The sequence below is a fragment of the Sminthopsis crassicaudata genome, chromosome 2 (assembly GCF_048593235.1).
Source record: "Sminthopsis crassicaudata isolate SCR6 chromosome 2, ASM4859323v1, whole genome shotgun sequence".
Lineage (NCBI taxonomy): Eukaryota > Metazoa > Chordata > Mammalia > Dasyuromorphia > Dasyuridae > Sminthopsis > Sminthopsis crassicaudata.
In genome coordinates this window covers 60,884,893-60,907,059 of record NC_133618.1, presented here as the reverse complement: position 1 = coordinate 60,907,059, position 22,167 = coordinate 60,884,893, and the positions used below count along the sequence as shown (strand labels likewise).

Sequence of the window (22,167 nt, the reverse complement as noted above, 5' to 3'; positions counted from 1 at the left end):
TTAATCCATCTCATACATCCTAAACTCTAGGCCTACAGAGTAAGATTTAAACTGAAACATTTTAGGTATTGGCAGCTGTACCCTGATATAGAAAATCAACATTATCTAAACTATATTGCTTTTGCATCTCTTTTCTTAAGAATTTCCCAATTACAACTGAAACTGGTCCTGGGCACCCAGGACTTCTACAGGAGCCAAGAATGACACTTTTGCTCTGCACAAACTGATGTCCTTCGTATGTGTCTCTTCTTCCCATCTTTGACCCTTTCTCTCTTCTCCTCAACCACACCCAGAAAATACAGCCTTTTGTTGCAATGAATGGCTTACTGAGTAGGGAAGGAGAGGGATATATGTAGGAAAGAATGCAATGTACAAACAAAAAATAATCAGCAAAAATATTTCTAATTTCCTTCAAAATTCAGCTGAAATGTCATTCCTACATGGGTCTTTCTCCATCTATTAGCACTTCCTTATATTTCAGTTATATTTTGGATTTATTTATATATGTACACGTTATTTTCCCAAGTGCAATGTCAACTTCTTGAAAGTAGCAAGTCTATGTTTGTGGCAGCCCTCTTGTGGTGGCCAGAAACTGGAAACTATGTGGATGCCCATCAATTGGAGATTGGCTGAATAAATTGTGATATATGAATATTATGGAATATTATTGTTATGTAAGAAATGACCAATAGGATGATTTCATAAAGGCCTGGAGAGACTTACATGAACTGAAGCTGAATGAAATGAGTAGGACCCAGGAGATCATTATATACTTCAACAACAATACTATATGGTGATCAATTCTGATGGATGTGGCCATTTTCAACAATGAGAAAAACAAAGAAAAACAAAGTAGCAATTCTACTTTTAGTCTTTGCATTCCTAAAACTTTAGCACCATGCCTAATATATGGTAGGCACTTAATAAACTCATGATGATTGGTTTACAGTCTACAAACATGATTCCCTTGGCAATTTTAATCCAAATCCTCTCCACTATGCTCCTCTGATTTTTCTTAACATATACATTTATTCCACTATTCTCTTTTACCCAATTCCTTTGGATAATGAAATAGTTTTTCAGAGCCATAGTCCAACCAAGGTCCCATCCCACCTAGTTTCGTGGACATCCATGTAGTAAAACTTTGCTTCCATGTATTATTATTTCTACATCAGCCTGCTTGTCATTCATATTTTATACATTTGTAGATGGACAACAGAAGCCACAGGCTTTAGTGCTTTCTTGGATCATTCCCTGAAAACTTCTGGATTTTTTTTCTGCTGTTCTTATATCCCAGTTACTCTTATTAACATTTAACTAGGTAGAGATATGAAGGAAGTTTTTTCTCTAGTCCTTTCTTATCCCGGATTTAGTTTTACAACTTTCTCCAGGCAAATACAATTTTACCAGTCCTTGTACACTCTGTCCCTACACGCCTATATTTTTAACCATGGTCCATCTAGTTTATTAACCAGCAATTTCACCTATCTGCTTCTCTCCTGTGAAGCAATTATTTTTTGATCAACAACAGTAATGAAAATCTGAATAGACCACTAAGGCCTTCAGTCTCTTAAGCCTTAGCAATGTTTTCCAGATCTCTTCTAGCATTATCACTTGTGACCATTTAAAACATCAGAAGTGGGAAGCTGTCATCAGTGACCTAATTAATCACTCTGCATAACTCCTGCTTCCAGATAAAACAGAGTCAATGTCTGGGCATCTCCATAGGGAAATCACCCATCATTCCTATTCTTATTGCTTTGGCCTCTTTCCTTAGGGCAGCTGGCAGCACATGGAGAGACCACTAAATTGGGAGTCTACAATCTACATTCATTCCAGCGACCCTGACAAGTCACATAACTTCCTTCTGCCTCAGTTTCCTCAACTATCTATAAAATATAGATAATAAAAGTACCCATTCCCAAAGCTGTTGTAAGGATGAGACATTTTTGAAGCACTCTGGAAATTTTAAAGTGTTTTACATGTTTTTGTCATTATTGTTATAATTACACATCATTATCCTGAGGAAAACAAACAGCTATTTCCTCTTCTTTGGAAAGAAATGTCTATTAACAAAAATGCAAGCAGATGCCCAGTTCCTTCAACAGATTGTCTATGGACTCCTATGTCACTATGACAGGATCAGAATTCACTTATCTTCTATATTGGTTTCTATTTAATTCACAATACATTATTGGATGGTGTGGGAGAAAGAGGGAAAGGGAGGGTGTTTCTGTAGGCTATGAGGTCAAGAGTCATAGTAGTAAGGCAGACAGACAAGAAATATGCTTTGTAAATATTCCCAGATATTTACTTAATTTTCATGAGTGTCAGTGATGACCAATATTCTCAGCATAAGTTGCTGAACTAGAAACTTCAAAGAAACAGAATGACTTTCTATACTCTACTTTTAGGTAACAGAGGCAAATCAGAATTGAAGTTCTAAGAATCTTTCCAGGCAGGGATGCTCTGCTCCACCATGCACCTTTCACAGTATCTTGTTTCTATCTGTTGATTAAGTTATTGGTGGTCCTGTGTTATCTTCCTGGTTACACTTTAAAGTATAGCCAGGAAGATATAATTTAAGCTTTTTAAATGCATGCACAAGATCTTACATTGATTGAGTTGATGCTAAAAAAATTTCAATTGGGTATCATGAATGTGGAATTATTTATTATCACTTAGAAGTCTGTCAGTAGTGAGAGTATATACCATCTTGGCTTAGGTATTCTTCAAAAGCTGTCAAGGACAGCCGGACAGAGCATGCTGCTACGTTCTGAGGCAATCCCATCATTAATAACACCAATATTAGCAAGGAGATATATCCATCATAGGCCCATACTGGTGTCCCTCCCCTCACGGCAGGGTTCGCCAGATTTTACACTCCTGACAAGGTCTTGGGATCTCTATCATTCTGTATTGAAGCTTCAAGAAGGGAGTAAGTATAGGCAGGTTGAAATGAATAAGCACATTAACATTAAACAATTAAATTAATGAATAAAATGAATTCATATTACAAAAGTAGTCTTCTTTTGAAATGGGTAATCTCTAAAGGGAAGTTGCCTTAATGAGCTTAAAACATTTAAAATAGAATTTGATTTACATATGATTTTTTGGAAAAATATCTGCTGAATATAATGAAGTCTACTAGGACTCATAAATAAATCGAACAAGTGCCACAAAACACTGTATGCAAAGAAACAAGAACAATTTTCAATTCTTAAATCAACTTCTGTTGGGTTTAAAATTATGTAGAAATCTAATAAGAGAACTGTCTTAACAGTAGAATGGAATAACCCAAGCAAAAGTTCCAAACATTGTATATGGAGACTCAATTACCACTTATCACGGATATTGTAAAATATGATTCATAATTTGAATACGGATCAGACTGAGATTGCATCTACCTGTGCTGAATTAAATTGCAATTCTGACTCTAAGTGACCTATTTTCTCAGCTGCAAATATAAACACACTGAAAACTTGATATTCTTCTACTGCTCACACAAAACTAAAATCCAATAGCCTGTTCCCTGCAAAGATAACAAAGAACTGAAGACAAAGAAATGAACTGGACCAATCCTCCAAAACTTTGACCATATCACTAAATGACCATTCATTAAGTGACTATCTACCTTCAATTCCTCTCCTTTCAAACATTTCTGACTTGCAGTTTAGCTCTCAACCTCAATACTCCAAAAATACTAATGATCCCAATTGTTGAATCCAAAGACCTGTACTTATCCTCACCATTCTTGACCTTTCTGAAGCAGCATATGACACTGAATAACCCTGAACTCCTGTACACTCTCTTTGCTTCGGTTTTCTTCCTATCTACCTGAACATTCCTCAGTTTCCTTTGAAGGCTCTTCATCCATTATGGCCCCTAACTATGGTTATCTTCCAAGGCTCAGTCCCGATCCCTTCCTCTCTTTATACTCTGTCATTGGTAACTTCAATTCCTAAGTTTAATAATCATCTTTAGACAGAAAACTCTTGGATCTTTCTTTATACTCAGTCTCAGACTCTCTCAAATGTTGCATCATTAAGTACCTATTGAATATAACAAACTGGAAGTCTCATAAACACCACAAACTCATCTTTCCCATAAAACTCTACCTTTTACAAATTTCCCTGATTTCTGTTTAAGGCATTACTGTGTATGCTTCCAATCTTAAAGGTTCACTATCTTAGACTTCTAGAATTCTCAGTCTTCCTCACTTCACAGAGCCACAGAGTTGTTAAATCTTCTAACTGTCCAGTTCTCTACTTGCAGAGCAAGATCCTTTATTAGGCCACCACTGCTTCTGGACTATTCCATTAAGTTCCTAATTGATCTTCCCACTTCAAGTTTCCTTCCTATGTTCACATAGCTTTCAGAGTGCTGATTCTAAAGTGTAGGTCTGATCATGTTCTATTCAAACTTCAGTGACTACTTAGTAAATCTAGGATCAAATAAAAACTACCTTTACAAACCAGCCCCAACCAATCTGAAAAGTCTTATCATATAACATATTGTGTCCCATGACAGAATGTAAGCTCCTTAAGGGCAAGATTTTCAATTAATTTGTTTTTGTATTCCCAGCACAATATCTGGCATATAGAAGGCACTAAATAAATGCCTGACTGATCAGTCCTTTTAAAATATAAATTACCTACTTTTAGTTCAAGGCTATTGACTTGGTTTACTGAATGAAAATGAGTATTTCAACCATCCATTCAACAACTATTTCTTAAGCACCTGTCATATGTCACATGTAAGCACTGTGCTTCAAACAAGAGAAAAATAAAAAGAGAAAAAAAGATGTGGTCCCTGTCCTTAAGGACATTGTATCAAGGGAACTACATCAAGGATATGTGAAAATAGTTCTGGACTCCATTCCCATTAGTAACATAACTTTGAGCTGTAACAGTTTATAGAGCATTTGTAGAGTAGCATTTTACAAAGGGCTTTTAAAGAAATTTTCTTCATAATTTTCTGCTTTTAACAAGTCTACTGTGAGAGCAGAAGGATCAGCGTTATTTTAAAGATGAGCACTCAAAGTCAGAGAAGCTAATTGGATTAATAAGATCATAAAACTAGTTAGTGGCAAAGCAAGGACCCTAAACCAAATGACAGAAGCATAGAATTCCCATTTAATCAAATTCCTAGAAACACTACAATTTATACCTCAAAATGGCTACCCAACTGTCACTGTATATTTCCTGTGTCAAGACTCACCAGCCACTGAAGCAGTCCATTCTAATGTGGTACAGATTTAACTGTTTAGAAATTCTTTGTTCTATTACACGAAAATCATTTTTCTTTAACTTCTAGTCATTGATTCTGATCTAAGTATTTTTCTCAGTTATAGCAATTCATCTATTTATATACAAGTTTAAAAAGAACTCATTGTCAAGTGAGTTTTACTGGAGAACCATAAAGGCAAGTAATACTTTAATCCTCACCTTTGTGCAAACAACCAAGACCGGGATGCCAAGATTATGTGTGAGCATGTTGTCTCCAAGTGGTAAGGTAACATTTTCACCATCTTGTGCTGAAGCTAGAGGTCCTCTCCTTTGTGGTGAGCCTTGATAGCCTTCCTCAGGTTCCACATACTCTTGAAAATCCTTCACAACTATAAAAGACAACACATTTTTAACAATAAATTAGATGCCTTTTAAGTAGTAAGCCCTGGAAAATTAAACCACCCCTCCTTCCCACTTCCCAAGAAAATCAGATTAGAGAACATCAATGAAGACTGCAAAATTTAAATAATTCAGTTAGAACTCTATCATTTCAGAGCAACACAGGCATATTCCCAGACATCCTCATTGCAACTCTTTCTGATTACTGAAAACACACCACTGAGCATATTTCCCATATAGTTTAGTTTTTTTTTATAATGTGTATTTTAAAGCCAGCAATGTTAACATTTAAGTAGTTCAGATTTTCAAAATATCATGGATAATTAATTAAACTGCTTATAAGGTACCAATCTTTTAAATGACCAAAATATTGAAACTCTTTTATATCACACCAGTCAGAAGTTCTACTTGAAGTTTGCTATACAACTGCTAAACTGCTATAGTATTTACATACTAAAGAACAGAGCTGAATGTATACATATATCATCCCTGCTGTATGTAAATAATGAGATGGAAAACTCTTAGCCTAGTATACTCAGTTTCCTTACCTGTCAACTGAAAGGGCTGGACAATGACTCCTTGCCCTAAATCCTACAATCTACTAAGGCCTATTATTTAAATTACTATTCTTTGTAATTTGCAGTAACCAGATAATAAGCTGTCCTCTCATAAATATAGCAATTCCTTAGAGAAATTTAACCAAATCGAGAGTGTATTGTATAGAATTTTCCACTTTCTCCCAATACAGCTTATTAAACAATGGGAAGAATTTTCTGAAATAGTTATTGTGGGGAATCAAACCTATGATCTCAGCCTCATTAGCAGTGATTTAACCAAAATAACTAAGCAACCACAGACAGAAAATAGCATCATCACTTAGGCTCAGAGCATTTTGATCTAAATATGGAACAAATGAAGAGGGTTAAAGGATGCACATATCATAAAACATTAGAGAGCGTCTAGCCCTACAGTACAAAAGAACCAAGGTTGGAAAAGGGGAAGTGACTTAGCCAAAGTGACAAAAATTAAAACAATCTAGCTCTCAACCATCAATCCTATGTTCTTTTTACTACCTCACACTCCTCCTCTCTCATGCCAGAAAGACAGGCTGCCAAATTGCCCTTTCTTTTCATGCCCAACCAAAAAAGGAAGCTGGATCTACAGAAGCCACTAATCTTTTATTAGATTCAAAACTAGAGGGTCATTAAAGATCATCTGCATCCGATCCCTTCATTTTTCACATGAAGTAACAAAGTAAGAAAATAAAATTAAAAACTAATTTCAAATGGCCCCAAAAGAGACATTTTTTTTAATGCTAATCTGACAAACTGTTCTCAACCATTATTATATCAGTTGATTAAACATAAACTGTTTCCAAAATGATGAAGCCCTCTGGACAGCATTGCATTATGTATTATGTATATTAATGTACAATTAACTTATTCAGTGATTTAAACTTCTAATATAAACAACCAAAGGAGAAATATTCACGGATGCACTGAGATTTGAAAAGCAACAGTATGACCCAAACCTGAAACACTGTGTTCTGTGCCCATTAGGAACATTAAATATTAAGGAATGGGGGCAGCTAGGTGGCGCAGTGAATAGAACACCAGTCCTGAATTCAGGAGGACCCCAGTTCAAATCTGATCTCACACACTTATCACTTCCTAGCTGTGTGACCCTGGGCAAGTCACTAAACCCCAGCCAAGGGGGGTGGGGGGATATCAAGGAATAAACGGCCTTTTTACTCCTTTAAAAACATAACAAAACTAACTTCAACAGACAGTATTAAAAATATTGTCCCTTAGAATACTAAACAGCAACCTATGATTGATTTCATGATGAAACCTTGAAAAAAATTCCATTTGTTATGTTTGCAAGTAAAGTTATATGTCACACCATGACTGTTTTATGTTTGTCTAGTAATTTCAAAGTATAGTCAAGTGTTTTTTCTTTACAACAAGCCCATGAAGTAAAAAAAAAAAAAAAAAAATTATCCCTTATTACAAAGGGGTAGCATGATAAGAGTGGATAGATGACCTTACATCACAGTTTGGAAGTCCTGCACTCAAGCCTAGATTTAGCTATAAAATCTAAGCCAATTGCTTAAATTACCAGAGCTTGAAGCACCTAAGATATTAAGTTTGAGTAAAGATATCAACTAGATTTGGTAGAAGAAGCCTAGGTTAGAACTGACGTCTTGACTCTTAACCTTGTTCTCATGTAGTTTCCTTCTTTTTCTCCAACCACAGATTATCACTACTCTTAACTGAAGCAGTTTTATTTATCAAATTGGTGAAATGAATACCAGTTATTCTACTTTTGTGTGAAATACATTACAGATAACTCAATAGAAATAGACCATGCCAGGTTACAATCACTCAAATTATTACCATCATGGGAAATGGATGAACTATGCAGAACAGTTCAAAAAACCAGATTACTTTTAAACATCTTATGCTTCTTTATAGAACTTGGCTAAGATCTATAAATGTGTAATATTTGAGTATCATTTTAAGTTCATACTAAGAAAACAGAAGCAGCACTCCCTCCAAATTAGAGCAGGGATAAACTTAAGGGGACACAACAATAGCAAGTTAGCCCAGTTTGTCATAGCCTCTACAATCTAAGTTTAGAAAATAGTTCAGTATAGCTACAGCATTGATGACTCCTTTCTAGAATGAAATATGAGAGACACCCACGCTTCCAAAATGAGAGTGCTTAAAGGCATAACGGAAAATACTTCCATTTTCTACTGGTTCATATTAATCAGAAGTCAGAATAACTTCAGTCCTATTCAAATAAAACTGAGTAAGCAAAACTCCTGAAATACTTTGGACAGTTTTGAAATTCCGTGAGAAGAAATTTTTATTAAATAATTTTGTGCTAACTTAACACAGCAGCATGAAATTTGAGCTTTTCCCAAGCTAGAATCTGATCCTCAGAATATTTCCTTTCCATAAATATATCCATTTAACCCAGCAGTTAAATGAGATTCTCAGCCATATTACAGTTTTACACAATATTTCAGAGAACTATGTTTAATGGTGCAACACAATTAACAAGGAACAATAGAAACCCCACTTGCAACTTTTCTCACGAATAACCTTTATAACTCGTGTTTTATCTAAATTAAACTCTCCATTCTACATCCTTGTATTTAAACGAAGCATAAATAAAATTAAATATCACTTAATAATTTGGGCACCAAAGTTCCCAGGCAACCAATGAAATCCTATAGGGAACATTGAGAAAATAGGTGACTTCTCTGACACTTTTCCCATCATTAAATGACTTGTCTTTGGAGAGATTCTGAAACTTTGAATTATTGTTGGTATTTTAAGCCCTGAGGTGACCTCAAGATACAGATGTAGTTGAAAATAATATTTTAATTGTAGTAAAGAGTTTGGGAACTCGCTATGCACCCCCAAATGCTATTTACTAAAGCAGCCTAATCACATCCTCACAAAAGCCTTTTGGCATATTACATTTTTGTTAACATGGCTTTTCCTACTGTCCTGCTCTATGATCATGTCTAACTGTCCATACTGGGATTCAAATTTTTCATGTGTAAAATTAGGGTGTTGGACTATGTGACCTCTCAAAAGTCCTTTCTAGTTTTGAAATTCTAAGATTCAATGAATATTTTTCTCTTTCTGTCTAGTCTATCTCTTTATAAATTAGTCTACTGACTAATTTATAAAGGACAAGTCAGCCCTATTACCATATCATCACCAGAGGCTATTATCTCCACAATCTAATATAAAATCTTCTGTTTAAATTTTAAAGTCCTCTATAACCTAGCCTCTTTCCACCTTTTTTGGTTTTCTTATACCCTACTCACTTACATGTATTCTACAATTCCAGTAACACTGGCCTTCTTGCTATTTTTCCCATAATATACTCCATCTCCCAAATCTGGGATTTTTTAGGGGCTGCCCGATGCCTGGAATTCTTTCATTCCCACTTTCCAGTTTTCCTGGCTTCAAATGCCAACTAAAATCCGACATTCTACAGAAGCCTTTTCTGATCGACCTCTGATCTAATGCTAGTGCCTAAGGCCCTGTTTACTATTTCAAATTTATCCTAATATATCTTACTCATACATAGTTGTTGGCACATTCTCTCTTCCATTAAGACTGTGAACTCCTTAAGAAAAGGGCTTTTTTTGTTGTTGTTGTTTTTTTTTTTTTTTAATCTCCAATGCTTCATGTGGCACACAGAAACACTTCATAATGGCTCGGTAACTTGCCTCCAGACAAGTTCATGTTCATCTCACTCATTTAAAAAAAACAAACCAAAACCAAAAAAACTTATTTGATCTATTCAGCCCCACTACCTGTCTTTGCTCATCTATCTTTTCCGGCTAAACTCCTTGAGAAAGCTGCCTACAATTTGGGTGTATAATCATGACTCTACTGCCTCTCATTTCTTATCACTCGCTTAATTTGGCTTTCAATCTCAATTCCACTGAAACTGCTCTCTCCAAAATAACCAATGATCTTGTCAATCCTTAATTCTCCTCAAACTCTCTACAGCCTTTTACATCACATGCCTCTCTAAATTTTCTTAATATTTCTAGATTCTCTAAGCAATTAGGAATTACAGTGAAGCTGGATGAGGAATCAGGAAGACATGAGTTCAAAGCTGGCTTGCACTAGTTATGTTACTCTGGACAAGTCCCTTAATATATCTGACTCTGTTTCTTCAACTGTAAAATGAGGATAATAGCACCTCTGTCCTAGGATTATTAAGAGGATCAAATAAGTTATTTATAAAGTTCTTAGCACAGTGCCTGCCACACAGTGGCTACTTAATAAATGCAAGCCTGTTTCCTTCTTTTTTTCTACCTATTGGACTGTTCCTTAAGTGTCCTTTGCTAGATCTAGTATATCTGCCTACAAAGGATGTCCCTCAGAATCCTGTCTTGAGACCTTTTCTCAGCTCCCTCTATATTATTTTGCTTGATTTCATCAGCTCCCATGGATTCAATTATTATCTGTAAGGACTCTCAAATCCATTTACATAATCCTAAACTCTCTCCAGACCTCCAGTCTAGTATCTTCAACTGCACATCTTAAACTCAACTCCACTTTTTCCCTAGCCCTCCCATCTTCCTAACTTCCTTATTATTGGTACTGAAGGCACCACCATCCTTCCACTCAAAACTTGGGTTACTACAATAGCTAGCTAGTTGGTCTCTGTGTCTTCAGTGTCTTCCAGTCTCTCTACCAAACAGACTTTCCTAAAGTGCAGTTCAGACTATGTCTGATGTATGAAGTCCTTCATAACCTTTCTAGTTTTCTAACATATTACACAGTCCACATTCCCTGACCCAGTGACACTAGCACCATGCTATTCCTCAAATAAGTTATCACAACTCCTAACTCTAGGCATTTTCAATCCATGCTCTCCAGGGCTTGAAATCTCCCCCATCTCATCTCAACCTTCTGGCTTCTGTGCCTTCAAGTCCTAGCTAAAAGCCTTGCATTCTTCATAAGCCTTTCCTGACCCTACCCCTTATTCCCTTAATGCTAGTATCTACCCTCTGTTTATTCTCTCCAATTTATCCTCTATATTATTTGCAAATAGTTCTTTATAAGTTGTTGTCTTCATTAGGCTATGAGCTTTCTGAGAGGAGGGTCTACTTTTTTTTTTTAATATCCCCAGCATTTAACAATGTGTATGTATAATATATAGTAGGCATTTAATAAATACTGCTGTTGCTATTCACAATTCTATCTTCTAAGGCCTAGCTCAAATTTCATTGCCTCCAAGAAGCTGCTTCTGATCTTTTTTTCCACTGTACTCTTAAAGTATATAGTCTAGAACATGTAAAATAGTATTTTTATACACTCATGTATTGCCCCCCCTCCCCATTATCTCCAGATAATCTTGCTCATTATGTCCTTATGTTACTCTGATGTCCATTTTAAAGGTATGTCGATTAACAAAGAGAGATTAAGTAACTTTCCTATAGTTATACAAGTCTTATAAGGCAGAATCAAACCTCACATCTCTAACAGTTCCAAGCCTCTATACTATTACCAGATATTATAGCTTTAGGTCACTTCTGGGTTGAGTAGGGGCAATAGGTAAATATTCAAAAACATTTCAAAAGATACTGCCTGGTCCTAATGCATTGGGTTAATTAGGCAATGTTCTACACAAATGTACAATTGAGAAGGAAAGGAATTTTTAAATAAATACTACCTTTCCATTACTTTTCTTTAAAAATAGAAAAGCACAGGATGAATAATGAAGATACTATAGGATAATTCAACATATGGACTAATCTCACTACTGAGATGAAAGAGCCAGCTGATAAAATTAAAGCTTCTCCTAGGAAAACATCTAATTCAAATCTTTTGTTTTAAAGTTGAGGAAACTGAGACTCATCGAGGTAATTTATTTAAGACTGTATCTCCTCTAGCCTGAAATATCCACTTTACTGCAACTTAAGACTAACAGACTAACTTTAGCACACAGGCAAAGAACTTATCATCCCAAATGTATGGTACAGAGGGTAGAAAAGAGAACAAAGATTAACCAGAATTAGAATAAATTTGTAGCACTGAATAGACAAAGCTCCCCCCTAACATTATGCACATAGGAGCATATCAGCGATGAAAAAGACCTTAAAGATCACTTAATTTGATCCAATTATTTTGCAGAGAAAGAAACCAAGCCCAATGTCACATGGCTAGCAGTGGCAGGCTAGGGCTCAAATCTAGGTTTCCTAATTCTTACTTTGGAGATCTTGCTGTCCAAGATCTAGGTTGTTTTAAAAAACAAAATAAACCCAAAAATGAAACATTTTTGAGATGTTACCACACTGTAAAAATGAACTCAGAATAAATCATCTGTCACAAAAATCAACTTACTTCTCTATACACCATACATACTATAAGTGTATTGGCTACAAAAATTCTCCCATGTTCAAAAGTAACGTGCTTTAGTGTGTCTAATTCTGGGGGAAATCCTCATTATTTGTAAAGATCAGTGTGATACTGGCTAGCTAGAATGCATAGTAGTCAATGCAGCAAATACAGCGGGGAAAAAAACAAAAGATACTTTGAAAGGATCAACTAAAAAGCTCCCAGTGTCTATGAGATATTTGGAACTGACATGTGACAGAAGGCACAGGCAAAAGGAAGAGTGTGATAGGAAGACATGGAATGTGGAATTTGATTTGAAAAGCAAACCTAAGATGCGGGAACCATCATTCTGAATGTCGTTATAATGCACGAGTTAGCAATGTGAGGATACTGTACACCAAGCCCAAAAGGGCCCTCATTAATTCACTGGAGTGATGTCATACTGTGGAAATAAGCCAGTTTGAGCAGAGCCAACCCTTGTCAAAGACTGTTGCTGCTGCCGCGGCCACTCCTACTCTTCTGGCAAGTGATCAGATGCTCATGTAACTGCACAGAAGCAAGGGAGAGGAAAAACAATCTTCTGAACCACATATATTTTAGAACAAAAAACAATCCCACCCCTCCCAAACTTCCTTCAAATTTGAAAATCAAGTCCTTCACTTTAAAAAACCCAGATTTTAATAAACATAATACAGCCTACCATTTAACAATAGAAAATGGACCCTTAAATACTCTTAATTTTTAATTTCAGCACTTCTTGGATTCAGAAACAAACCACTCTAAGTATTGCTTTTGTATGAATTCCTTTATAATTATTAATTTCTTAATTAACTTTAATTTTGTTGTCCTGCAGGTTAATGAAGGAAACTAGCTTTCCTCCTGTCAAACAATGAAGCTCCTAAAGGGAGCTTCAGGCTGTACAGACTACATTAGAACCCATGGACTCAAAGACTATTAGAACTATATGGAACTTTAACACTTTGCCTAGAGATCATCCTTACTTTACAGGAGGGGAAAAAAAGTTCCTTGAAGGGAAGCAATTACCCTAAGGCCATAAAGCTATTGTGTGTTAGTGTCAAGACTTGGACCCAGGCTTTCTAAATTCGGGATGAGAGCTGTTCCCAAACAGGGCCTGCTAAAGAGTTTGGAGACCACACATGCTAACAATATAAAGACCTACAGATCAAATCATGTTTAGATAAAGCCTTATTGTAAATTCTTCCTTTTGAAAAAAAAATCACAAAAAAATTGCCTTAATCTCCAGGTCAACAAGGAAAGCAATACCAACAAAACTCAATTTATACAGAGAGAGAGACCACCTGGGGATGAGAACTTTGACAATGTTCTGAGATCCTAAATTAAGAAGGGTTGAGCTCTCCCAAAAAGAATCTTCACGGGGCAGCTAGGTGGCGCAGTGGATAGGGCACCAGCCCTGAATTCAGGAGGACCCGAGTTCAAATTTGATCTCAGACACTTAACACTAATTAGCTGTGTGACCCTGGGAAAGTCACTTAACCCCAGCCTCAGAAAAAAAAAAAAAAAAAAAAAAAAAGATAAAAGTCAAAACTAAAAGGTGTAGAAGTTGAGGAATGAGATTTCAAATGTTGATACATGAAAGGTCGAACAATTTTATACATTATTTTGATATTTAGAAAAGTCCTTTTAAGCAGACACTTAACACTTCCTAGCTGTGTGACCTTGGGCAAGTCACTTAACCCCAGCCTCAGGGGGAAAAAAAGAGAATCTTCATAGAAAAGAATATAATCATTCATTCAACATTTGTGAAGCACCTTCTCTCTGCTTACTTCTTCAAAGAGAGGATCCCAAGTGTCCAAAATATTATCCACCTACTAAAATGAGGGGGCAGATGCCATTCAAAGGATCTACAATGAAAACAGGCCCACAATTACAATTTAACTAAGAAAAATGCACCGTACTTACACTTTTGCTCCATGTCTCTCATTTCTTCTGGAGGGATTTTCATTTTATCAATGTGTTCCCGCAAAACACTGGCCCATTTCTGTAAAGATTCCATAACAGTCCAAGGCCTAGACATATCTGCTACAAAGATAACTAGAGTCTCTTGCAGGGTTTCTGCAGAAACAGCAAACTTCAACAAGCCTTTATGGTACAAATCTCCATCCAGTATCCATACATTGCAACGTGTGTGATCTGTAAGAGAAAAAATGTAACCAGTCAACATTTAAATGAGCTGCTACTGTAATTGCATCTTAGAAAAGTCAGTAGTTAGGCCAAAGTCAAAACCATAAAACACAATAACTAGAAATATTTTATTTACAAAGAAAATGTAACCAAAGAGCATATGTACATAATCTACTTCATCCCTTAAAAGGGGGGATAAGAGGATAGTTCTATTCTCAAAGTGACTGGAAGTGTGTTAATTTAAAAAAAAAATATTAAGCTGTTCACTTCTTTTATTGGAAATGAAGGCTTTGTTACAAAGGATGGCTGTTTGGAAATAAATGTGATATAAAAGCAAAAGACATCAAGAAAAAAAATGAAGGCTATATTTCTTTCTTTCAAAACTAAAAGGCAGGGGCAGCTAGGTGGTTCAGTGGATAGAGCACCAGCCCTGAATTCAGGAGGACCCGAGTTCAAATTAGATCTCAGACACTTAACACTTCTTAACTGTGTGACCCTGGGCAAGTCACTTAACCCTAGCCTCGGAAAAAAAAAAAAAAAAGATAAAAGTCAAAACTAAAAGGTGTAGAAGTTGAGGAATGAGATTTCAAATGTTTATACATGAAAGGTCGAACAATTTTATACATTATTTCATTTGATGTTTAGAAAAGTCCTTTTAAGCAATTAGTAGAAGCAAGTCTGTTTTAAAGACAAGGAAACTGATTCTCAGAGTCTTTCCATGCCAGAACACAAGATCATCAGAAATGATTTGCTAGTATTTGCCAATAGTGCCATTTTTTAAATAAAATTTAAGACTTCCACATTAACATTAAAAAAAATATTCCTAATTATGGAGTATTTTAGAAAGTGCTTTCACTAAATATTATTTTATTTGACTGTTAATTCAATTCTGGGGCTTCGGGTTTCATTTTTAGATAAAGATTCTAGGTTAATGAGGAGATAAATTTTTTGGTATGAAGTATCAAGATGCAGAGATTGCATCCTCCTCTTTTAAGAGAGGAGCTTCTGAGGACAAGTGTGTATTTTTATCATTCTATTTTCAGTGTTTGCATAAAATGGGCATTTAATATTTTCTGAATGGAAACAGGCACTCTTGTCCCACTCAGCATTACCTCCTCCTCCTCACCAGTGTTTCAACCATCCCTACCCCTCTCATACAGCATTTAAGTTTCTAAATCTTAGGACATTAGAAATGCTAGCAACAATTATATTATTAATGGCAGTATCAGGGCAGATGGACAGACCTATGGCTTGTTTCTTACATATCCCTTCTATCAGTCCCTGTGACATTGCTTTTCTTTACCTCAGATCCTTTCAGGGCCCAGCTCAAATATAACCTATGTCTGCCCAAGGTCTTTCCTTATGTCTTCTCCTTCCCCTCTGCCATATAATAGTCTCCATACCCCTTTCTTCATCCCAGAATATTGTGTTTATTTGCTATTTTTCACTGGACATGTTTACCTTCAGTTAAAATATAAACTCTCTGGAAAATGGGACTATTTCACTTTTCCTTTTATATACCTAGTAACTGGTACAGTGCCAGGCACAGAGAAAGTGTTTATCAAATGTTTTGCAAACCAAATTAAATTAAACAGTCAAATCCACACATCCATAAAAGCTTTTGGTGAGAATTGGAACCAATCTTTCCAAATTTATCAAGTGTTTTTTTTTTTTTCCTTTTGGAGACTAACAGTTCTCAAGACATCACAGTCACTTTCAAACTCACACATTTTATACCAAAACCATTTCACTATATGCCTATATCACTAAAGCAAAAAAAAAAAAAAAAAAAAAAAAAAAAAAAAACCAATTTCTTTCCAAATCTAAATCTAAATTAGACATTTATTATGAGTCACACTTATAGTGGCTAATGATTTTAAAGTCTTTTCTTTCAACAACCTATATGGTAGGTGGTGGAAGTATCTCCATTTTACAGCTGAGGAAAATAAAGCTCAAAGAAGGAAAAAGATTTGCTCACAGATGGAACAGCTGGTAAAGTCACCAGGCTGTCTACAAAATTAACTATTATGCTAACCTCAAAGAAATCTGAATGAAGAGTTATTACATTACTTCTATTTATAGGAAAAAGGAGTACATATCCAAGACACAAGTAGACTGAATTCCAATCCTCATTAACTCACTATGTGCCTTAGGGGTAGGTCACCTAACCTCTATGTAAAATGGAAAAAAAACTAACCTCCCTCACAGGACTCTAGTGAGGATCAAATGATGAAATCCATGTAAAAGCTTTTTGCAGTCATAAAGTCCTGTAACTATAAACATTGTCAAGAGGACATGAAAATGCTTTGGCATGAAATAAACTTTTGACTATTCCATAAGGAAAATTATATCCATGCTACATATTTGAGAAATAAGAAAAAAAAAAAAAAAAAAAAAAAGACAAGACATAAAAACCAAGTACAAAGTTTTCATTTGTTCAAAGGCCATCCTATCTTCTCTGTGGTTCAAATATAGCTGTCCATCATGTTCTATAAAGAGTCTCTCATAGAAGGCAAACAAATCTGTTCTTGCTTCTTGCAGGAAAGGAGAATCTGAAAGGACTTTAGCACTGAAGTCAATGCAACTACCCCCAACATTCCAATTTATGTGCTCAAATGGGAAATTGAAAGCACGCTGAAAGAAACTAAAGAATTCAAAGATGCAAATGACAATAGACACTGATTAAAAAAAAAAAAAAAAACATTAAAAGAGTAAAGGGAATGTAATATAATAGAAAGAGAACTGGAAGCAAAAAGCCTGTTTTCAAATCCAGTCTCTGAGGTAATGGCTGTTTGCAGCTGCTTAGACATTTCAGGCATTTGACTTTGGGACCCCTTTTGGGGCTTTCTTGACAAAGATATTAGAGTGGTTAGCCATTTTCCTGACCAGCTCATTTTACAGATGAGAAATTGAGGCCAGCAGAGTTGAATGATGTGCCCAGGGTCACACAGCTAGTAAGTGTTTGAGGCCAAATTTGAATTCAAGATGAATGTTCCAGACTCCAGGCCCAGAACTCTATCCCCTGCATCATCTAATTGCAATGGCTGTTTAACTTGGTCTAATCTCTTCATCTCTAACTTAAAAGACCACTGGGGCCAATCTCTAACTTTTTTTCATATGAGGAAACTGAGATCTAAAGAAGTAAAGTGGTATGACAACATACATTCCATTTATATTAACCTTCCTAAAATTTTAAATGATATTGGGCAAGATTTTATTATTTCTTTGTCAAAATAACTCAATTTTTAAAGTATTCCTTTTTATGGTAGGCTCTACATTCAGAGGATCCTTCTTACAAAAAAACTGAAAATAATATTTTTTCATTTGAAAGTCAGAACTCTAATCTAAATCACAGCAAATATAGAAATCAGGGAATGGATTTCATGATTAAATTCCAGTTAACCCTGGAATTACAGAACTTAAAATGGTGTCAACAGTTGCACATATATACTTCTATTAGCAATTAATGTTGGAAAAGAGGATTAAAAAAGGTTTTAAAAAACTCCTAATATATTTCAGGTGTTCTTCACAGGAAAATTACAGGCTACCAGACCAAGATATCAAGATAGACTCCTGAATAGATCCCATCTATATCTGAACTTAAAAGTTTTATTTGTGTTTTTTTTTAATAGCTTTTTATATACAAAACATGCTTGGGTAATTTTTCAACATTGACTCTTGCAAAAACTTCTGTTTCAACTTTTCCCCTCCTTCCCTCCACCCCTCTCCCCTAGATGGCATTTATGTTCAATATGTTAAATGAACTTAAGTTTTAATTTCTATTACTAAAAGTCTGCAAAAAAAGGCAGATGTATTTTGTTTTTTATATTTTTTTCAAAGGATAGAAGGGGCACTATTTAAAACAAATTGAATTCTCTCCCCCAGTCTATACTGTAAGGCAAATAGCTTATTCTTGTTCTTTTTAATCCTACCTTGACACTTTCCCACCTCTACACATTGGCTCACATTATGCCCTCACAAATGGAAGAGCCCTTCATTCCCCAAATAAATTCTGCCTACTGAATTTCTATCTAGCTTTCAAGCCCCAGCTTAAATGCTACATTCTCTAAATATCCTTTCATGGTTCCTCAAAATGGAAATGATCTCTTCTTCATAGAATAAGTAATGTGAAACCCTGGCTCCAAAGTCACCCAAAGGGGTGACTACTCACACTATTTAGATAAGCTGAAGTCATCAAATCCAATCTTTCTAGTGAGATGGGGGATCACCAGGCTTTCTTATCTGTCCCACTTCTATGCTCTCCTTGGCACTGTCATCTGACCTACTGATATGTCCTAAGGATCCTGCATCTGCCACCTGACTCACTCTTAAACCTTTAAGTTCATGTGCACCCAAACTCTCCTTTCCCCAAAGATATATAACCAGTGTTGAATGAAAGACTTAAGTTGAAGCCCTGGCTCAATGCATACTGACCATGGGACTCTGGGCAAGTCACTTAAATTATCAGTGTTCTCAAATAGAAATGAGCTCCACTAAATCTAAATGGAGCCCTGTGGGATCCATATAGCCTTAGAAAACTATATCAACATGATCTATGTTTTGTTAAATATTTTTCAATTATATTTTAATCTGATTCAGGCTGCTCTCAGGGGGACTATGGGTTACATGTTTGATTCTTCTAGGGAACTCTCTAAAACATGCTAATCTTTTTTGGGAAAGTAAGTTTTCCCATAAGGAAGCTTCCTATACCAATCCGATGGCCAGACCAGTCCCAAGCCTATTTTCCCACAATTAGCAATGACTTGCTTTTATTTGCATTCCCAGTCTTCAGAAAAGTGCTTGCACAATATTGAGCACCTAAAATATTTTATATATGATAGGTTTGAGCAACTTACCATCTCTATCTTCATCATGAATGTTAAGATATAGATATTCTAAACCTCTTCCTTTTTTGCTGTGCTCTGCTCCTTGTAATTTAGCCAAGAGTGTTGTTTTACCTGAACCATCTTCACCTATAAATAAGAAAAACGTAGGAGGCATTCAGGACACAAAAACCATGTTGATATTCTGAAGTAGATATATAGCTTCCACATTGATGCATTTATTTTTACATAATAGAACCGTATTAAAAAGTTGAATTCACAGCACAGAACTCAAACTTATGTTACAAGTGTTATATTTTAGCGAGACATGATTTAGACACGGCAAGAATGTGACAAATAAGGAACTATAAAAATAACTGGAGTATAGGATGTTATCAGAGAATTCTATAATCACAAAGGAGGAGCTGGCCATCTGACAAGAGGTAGGACCTAATGAACAGTTCATGTCCTCCATTGAATCTTTATGTCAGTAAATAATGAGAAAAGTCCCTCAGCATAAAAGGTAAACCACCTGACTCCATACTGAACTTATCTGCTCTGTTGAGAGGAACATCCCCATTAATGACATCGCAGATTTATTTAAGTATTTTAGACTGGAACCTGGAACCTCAATGATCACAAGATGCAGCCTGTTATGTTTGCATATAAGAAAACTAAAGCTTAGGGAATGTGATTTGTAACATAAGGATAAATACTATTCAACCAGAATGGAAGAAATGAATTTAAAATCGATTTCTGATTTCTAATTCAAATGCTGGTTTCTTTACATCACAGCACTTCCTATACTTAAGGTATACCTAGTTCTCCGTAGTAATAATCCAAGTTGTAACCCCTTCTTTTATGTGAAAAATAAATGAATTTAAAACTCTATTTTCAATCTGTAAAAGAGGTAAATGAAGACAAAGACTATGTTGGGGTCAATCACCAGCAAATATGTTAAGATGGACTATTACAAAGAAAACAGTTACAAGAGAAAATAAAAGGACAACCTTAAAACTTTTAGTTTTTAGTATTTAAATAATAAAGTCTGAGTGTGACAGTCAACGATCATTAACAGAAAATTCAGTCTGTGGTGGATACAACACACCCCTGGCTTTCAACTTCAGAGCATCTTCTTCACCCGCACTATGAAGGCTGGGAAACTAATGAAAATAATTATAGGGCTAAGCAAAACTAGGCGTCTCAGGCAGACTCTATAATTATCTCCAATTTATCCCTATATATCCGGTTGGAACACAGTTGTTTGCATGCTGTCTCCCCATTAAGAGCGAACTACTTAAGAGCCGAGGACGGTTGGTTTTGGTTTTGTTTGGTTGTGGCTTTTCTCTGCCTAGCTTGCAGGTACTTAACAAACCCATTGCTGAATAGAGCTGACTTCTCCCTTAACTTCAGTGACCTTTGCCACTTTAACGGAATAATTTTATAGAACCAGAAAATCAGAGTACTTAAAGCAATGACAAAACAAAAAAAAGGTAACTGCAAAAACATGGAATAAAGTCGGGGGAGTGGGGGGGAAGGAGAAGTATGATCAGTTTATTACATCCCCTAAAACAGGGAAGTTCCCAAGTCTAATAATAAGCACAGCGGTAATGTCCCAAAAGCCCCGTGGGTTCCTAGCACTTCCTCCTCTGCAAAATTCAGCTCCTAACGTGTTCTCCTACTTTCCCGCCCCGTGAGACAGCACTTACCAAAGACAAGGATGTTTTTTCCCGCTGGTAACTTGGACCTGGACCGGGTGGACACTTCGCTCAGGATGGAGGACCTGCGGCAGAAGGCACAGCAGTTAGCCCCTCACTCCCCCCAGGGCTTGCCCCGGACCCCGAAGGCTCTTAGACCCCCTGATGTAAGGGGGCGGAGGGGAATGCGGCAATCCCTGGCTTAGCTCGGGAAGCTCCCGTATCGTCCCGAGAACATCCACCCTCGTGAGGAAAAAGTGAGAGGGCGTCTCACCCCCCTGCTAACACCAGCACCCTCCTGGGGATACCGCAAGAATACAGTCAGTGAACCATCCCGAAGGATAACCTCCCGGGGGGGGGGGGGGGGGGTCCTTGGGAACTCGCAGAAGAGGAGAAACAGAGCAAGAGAGTTTGAGCGCGAATGGATCGCAGAGGTTTGCGAATGTGTCACTTTGGGGCTCACAACAGCTCTGTTAGGAGGTGCCATTGTCACCCCCATTTCACAGATAGGAACAAGCGAGGCGAGCCGAGGCAAGTGACTTGCACGGGGTCACACCACCGCTAAGTGTCAGCGACTGGACCGGTCCGCCAGTCCTCCTGACTCCGGGAGGGAGGGACAGGACCAACAGAGAAATGGAAAGGGGACCCAGGCCCCCGGCCCCTCAGCGCGGAGCCGGAGGCAGGGGAGACGCGGGCGGAGGCTGTTCCACCATCCCGGCCGTCCCGGCTGGTCCTGCTGCCCCGCCCCGCCCGGCCCCGGCCCCGGAGCCCCGGCCGGGTTCGGCCCCTCCTCACTCAGCCCGTTACTCCTCCACTCACCATAAGTTCTGCCCCTCGTCCTCTTCGCTGGGCAAATCCCCGGCGCCCGGGGTCCCGTTTCCCTCAGGCCCCAACAGCAGCTTCTTCTCCACCCCCACCGGCGCCATCTTGCCAACTGCAGCCACAAAGAGGGCCTTCCCTCGGGCCCGCCGAGGAC

General features: G+C 37.0%; 1 protein-coding gene across 1 annotated transcript in view; it reads right to left on the bottom strand.

Moving 5' to 3' along the window:
* Positions 1-22,167, bottom strand: part of DYNC1LI2 (dynein cytoplasmic 1 light intermediate chain 2) — a 48,572-nt gene extending 26,405 nt beyond the window's left edge. The window contains exons 1-5 of the mRNA XM_074286539.1: positions 22,011-22,167; positions 21,204-21,277; positions 19,528-19,644; positions 14,450-14,680; positions 5,448-5,617 (exon numbers count right to left, since the gene is read on the bottom strand). Coding sequence (XP_074142640.1) covers positions 5,448-5,617; positions 14,450-14,680; positions 19,528-19,644; positions 21,204-21,277; positions 22,011-22,117 — 699 coding nt within the window. The 5' untranslated portion in view covers positions 22,118-22,167. The remainder of the gene's footprint in view (positions 1-5,447; positions 5,618-14,449; positions 14,681-19,527; positions 19,645-21,203; positions 21,278-22,010) is intronic.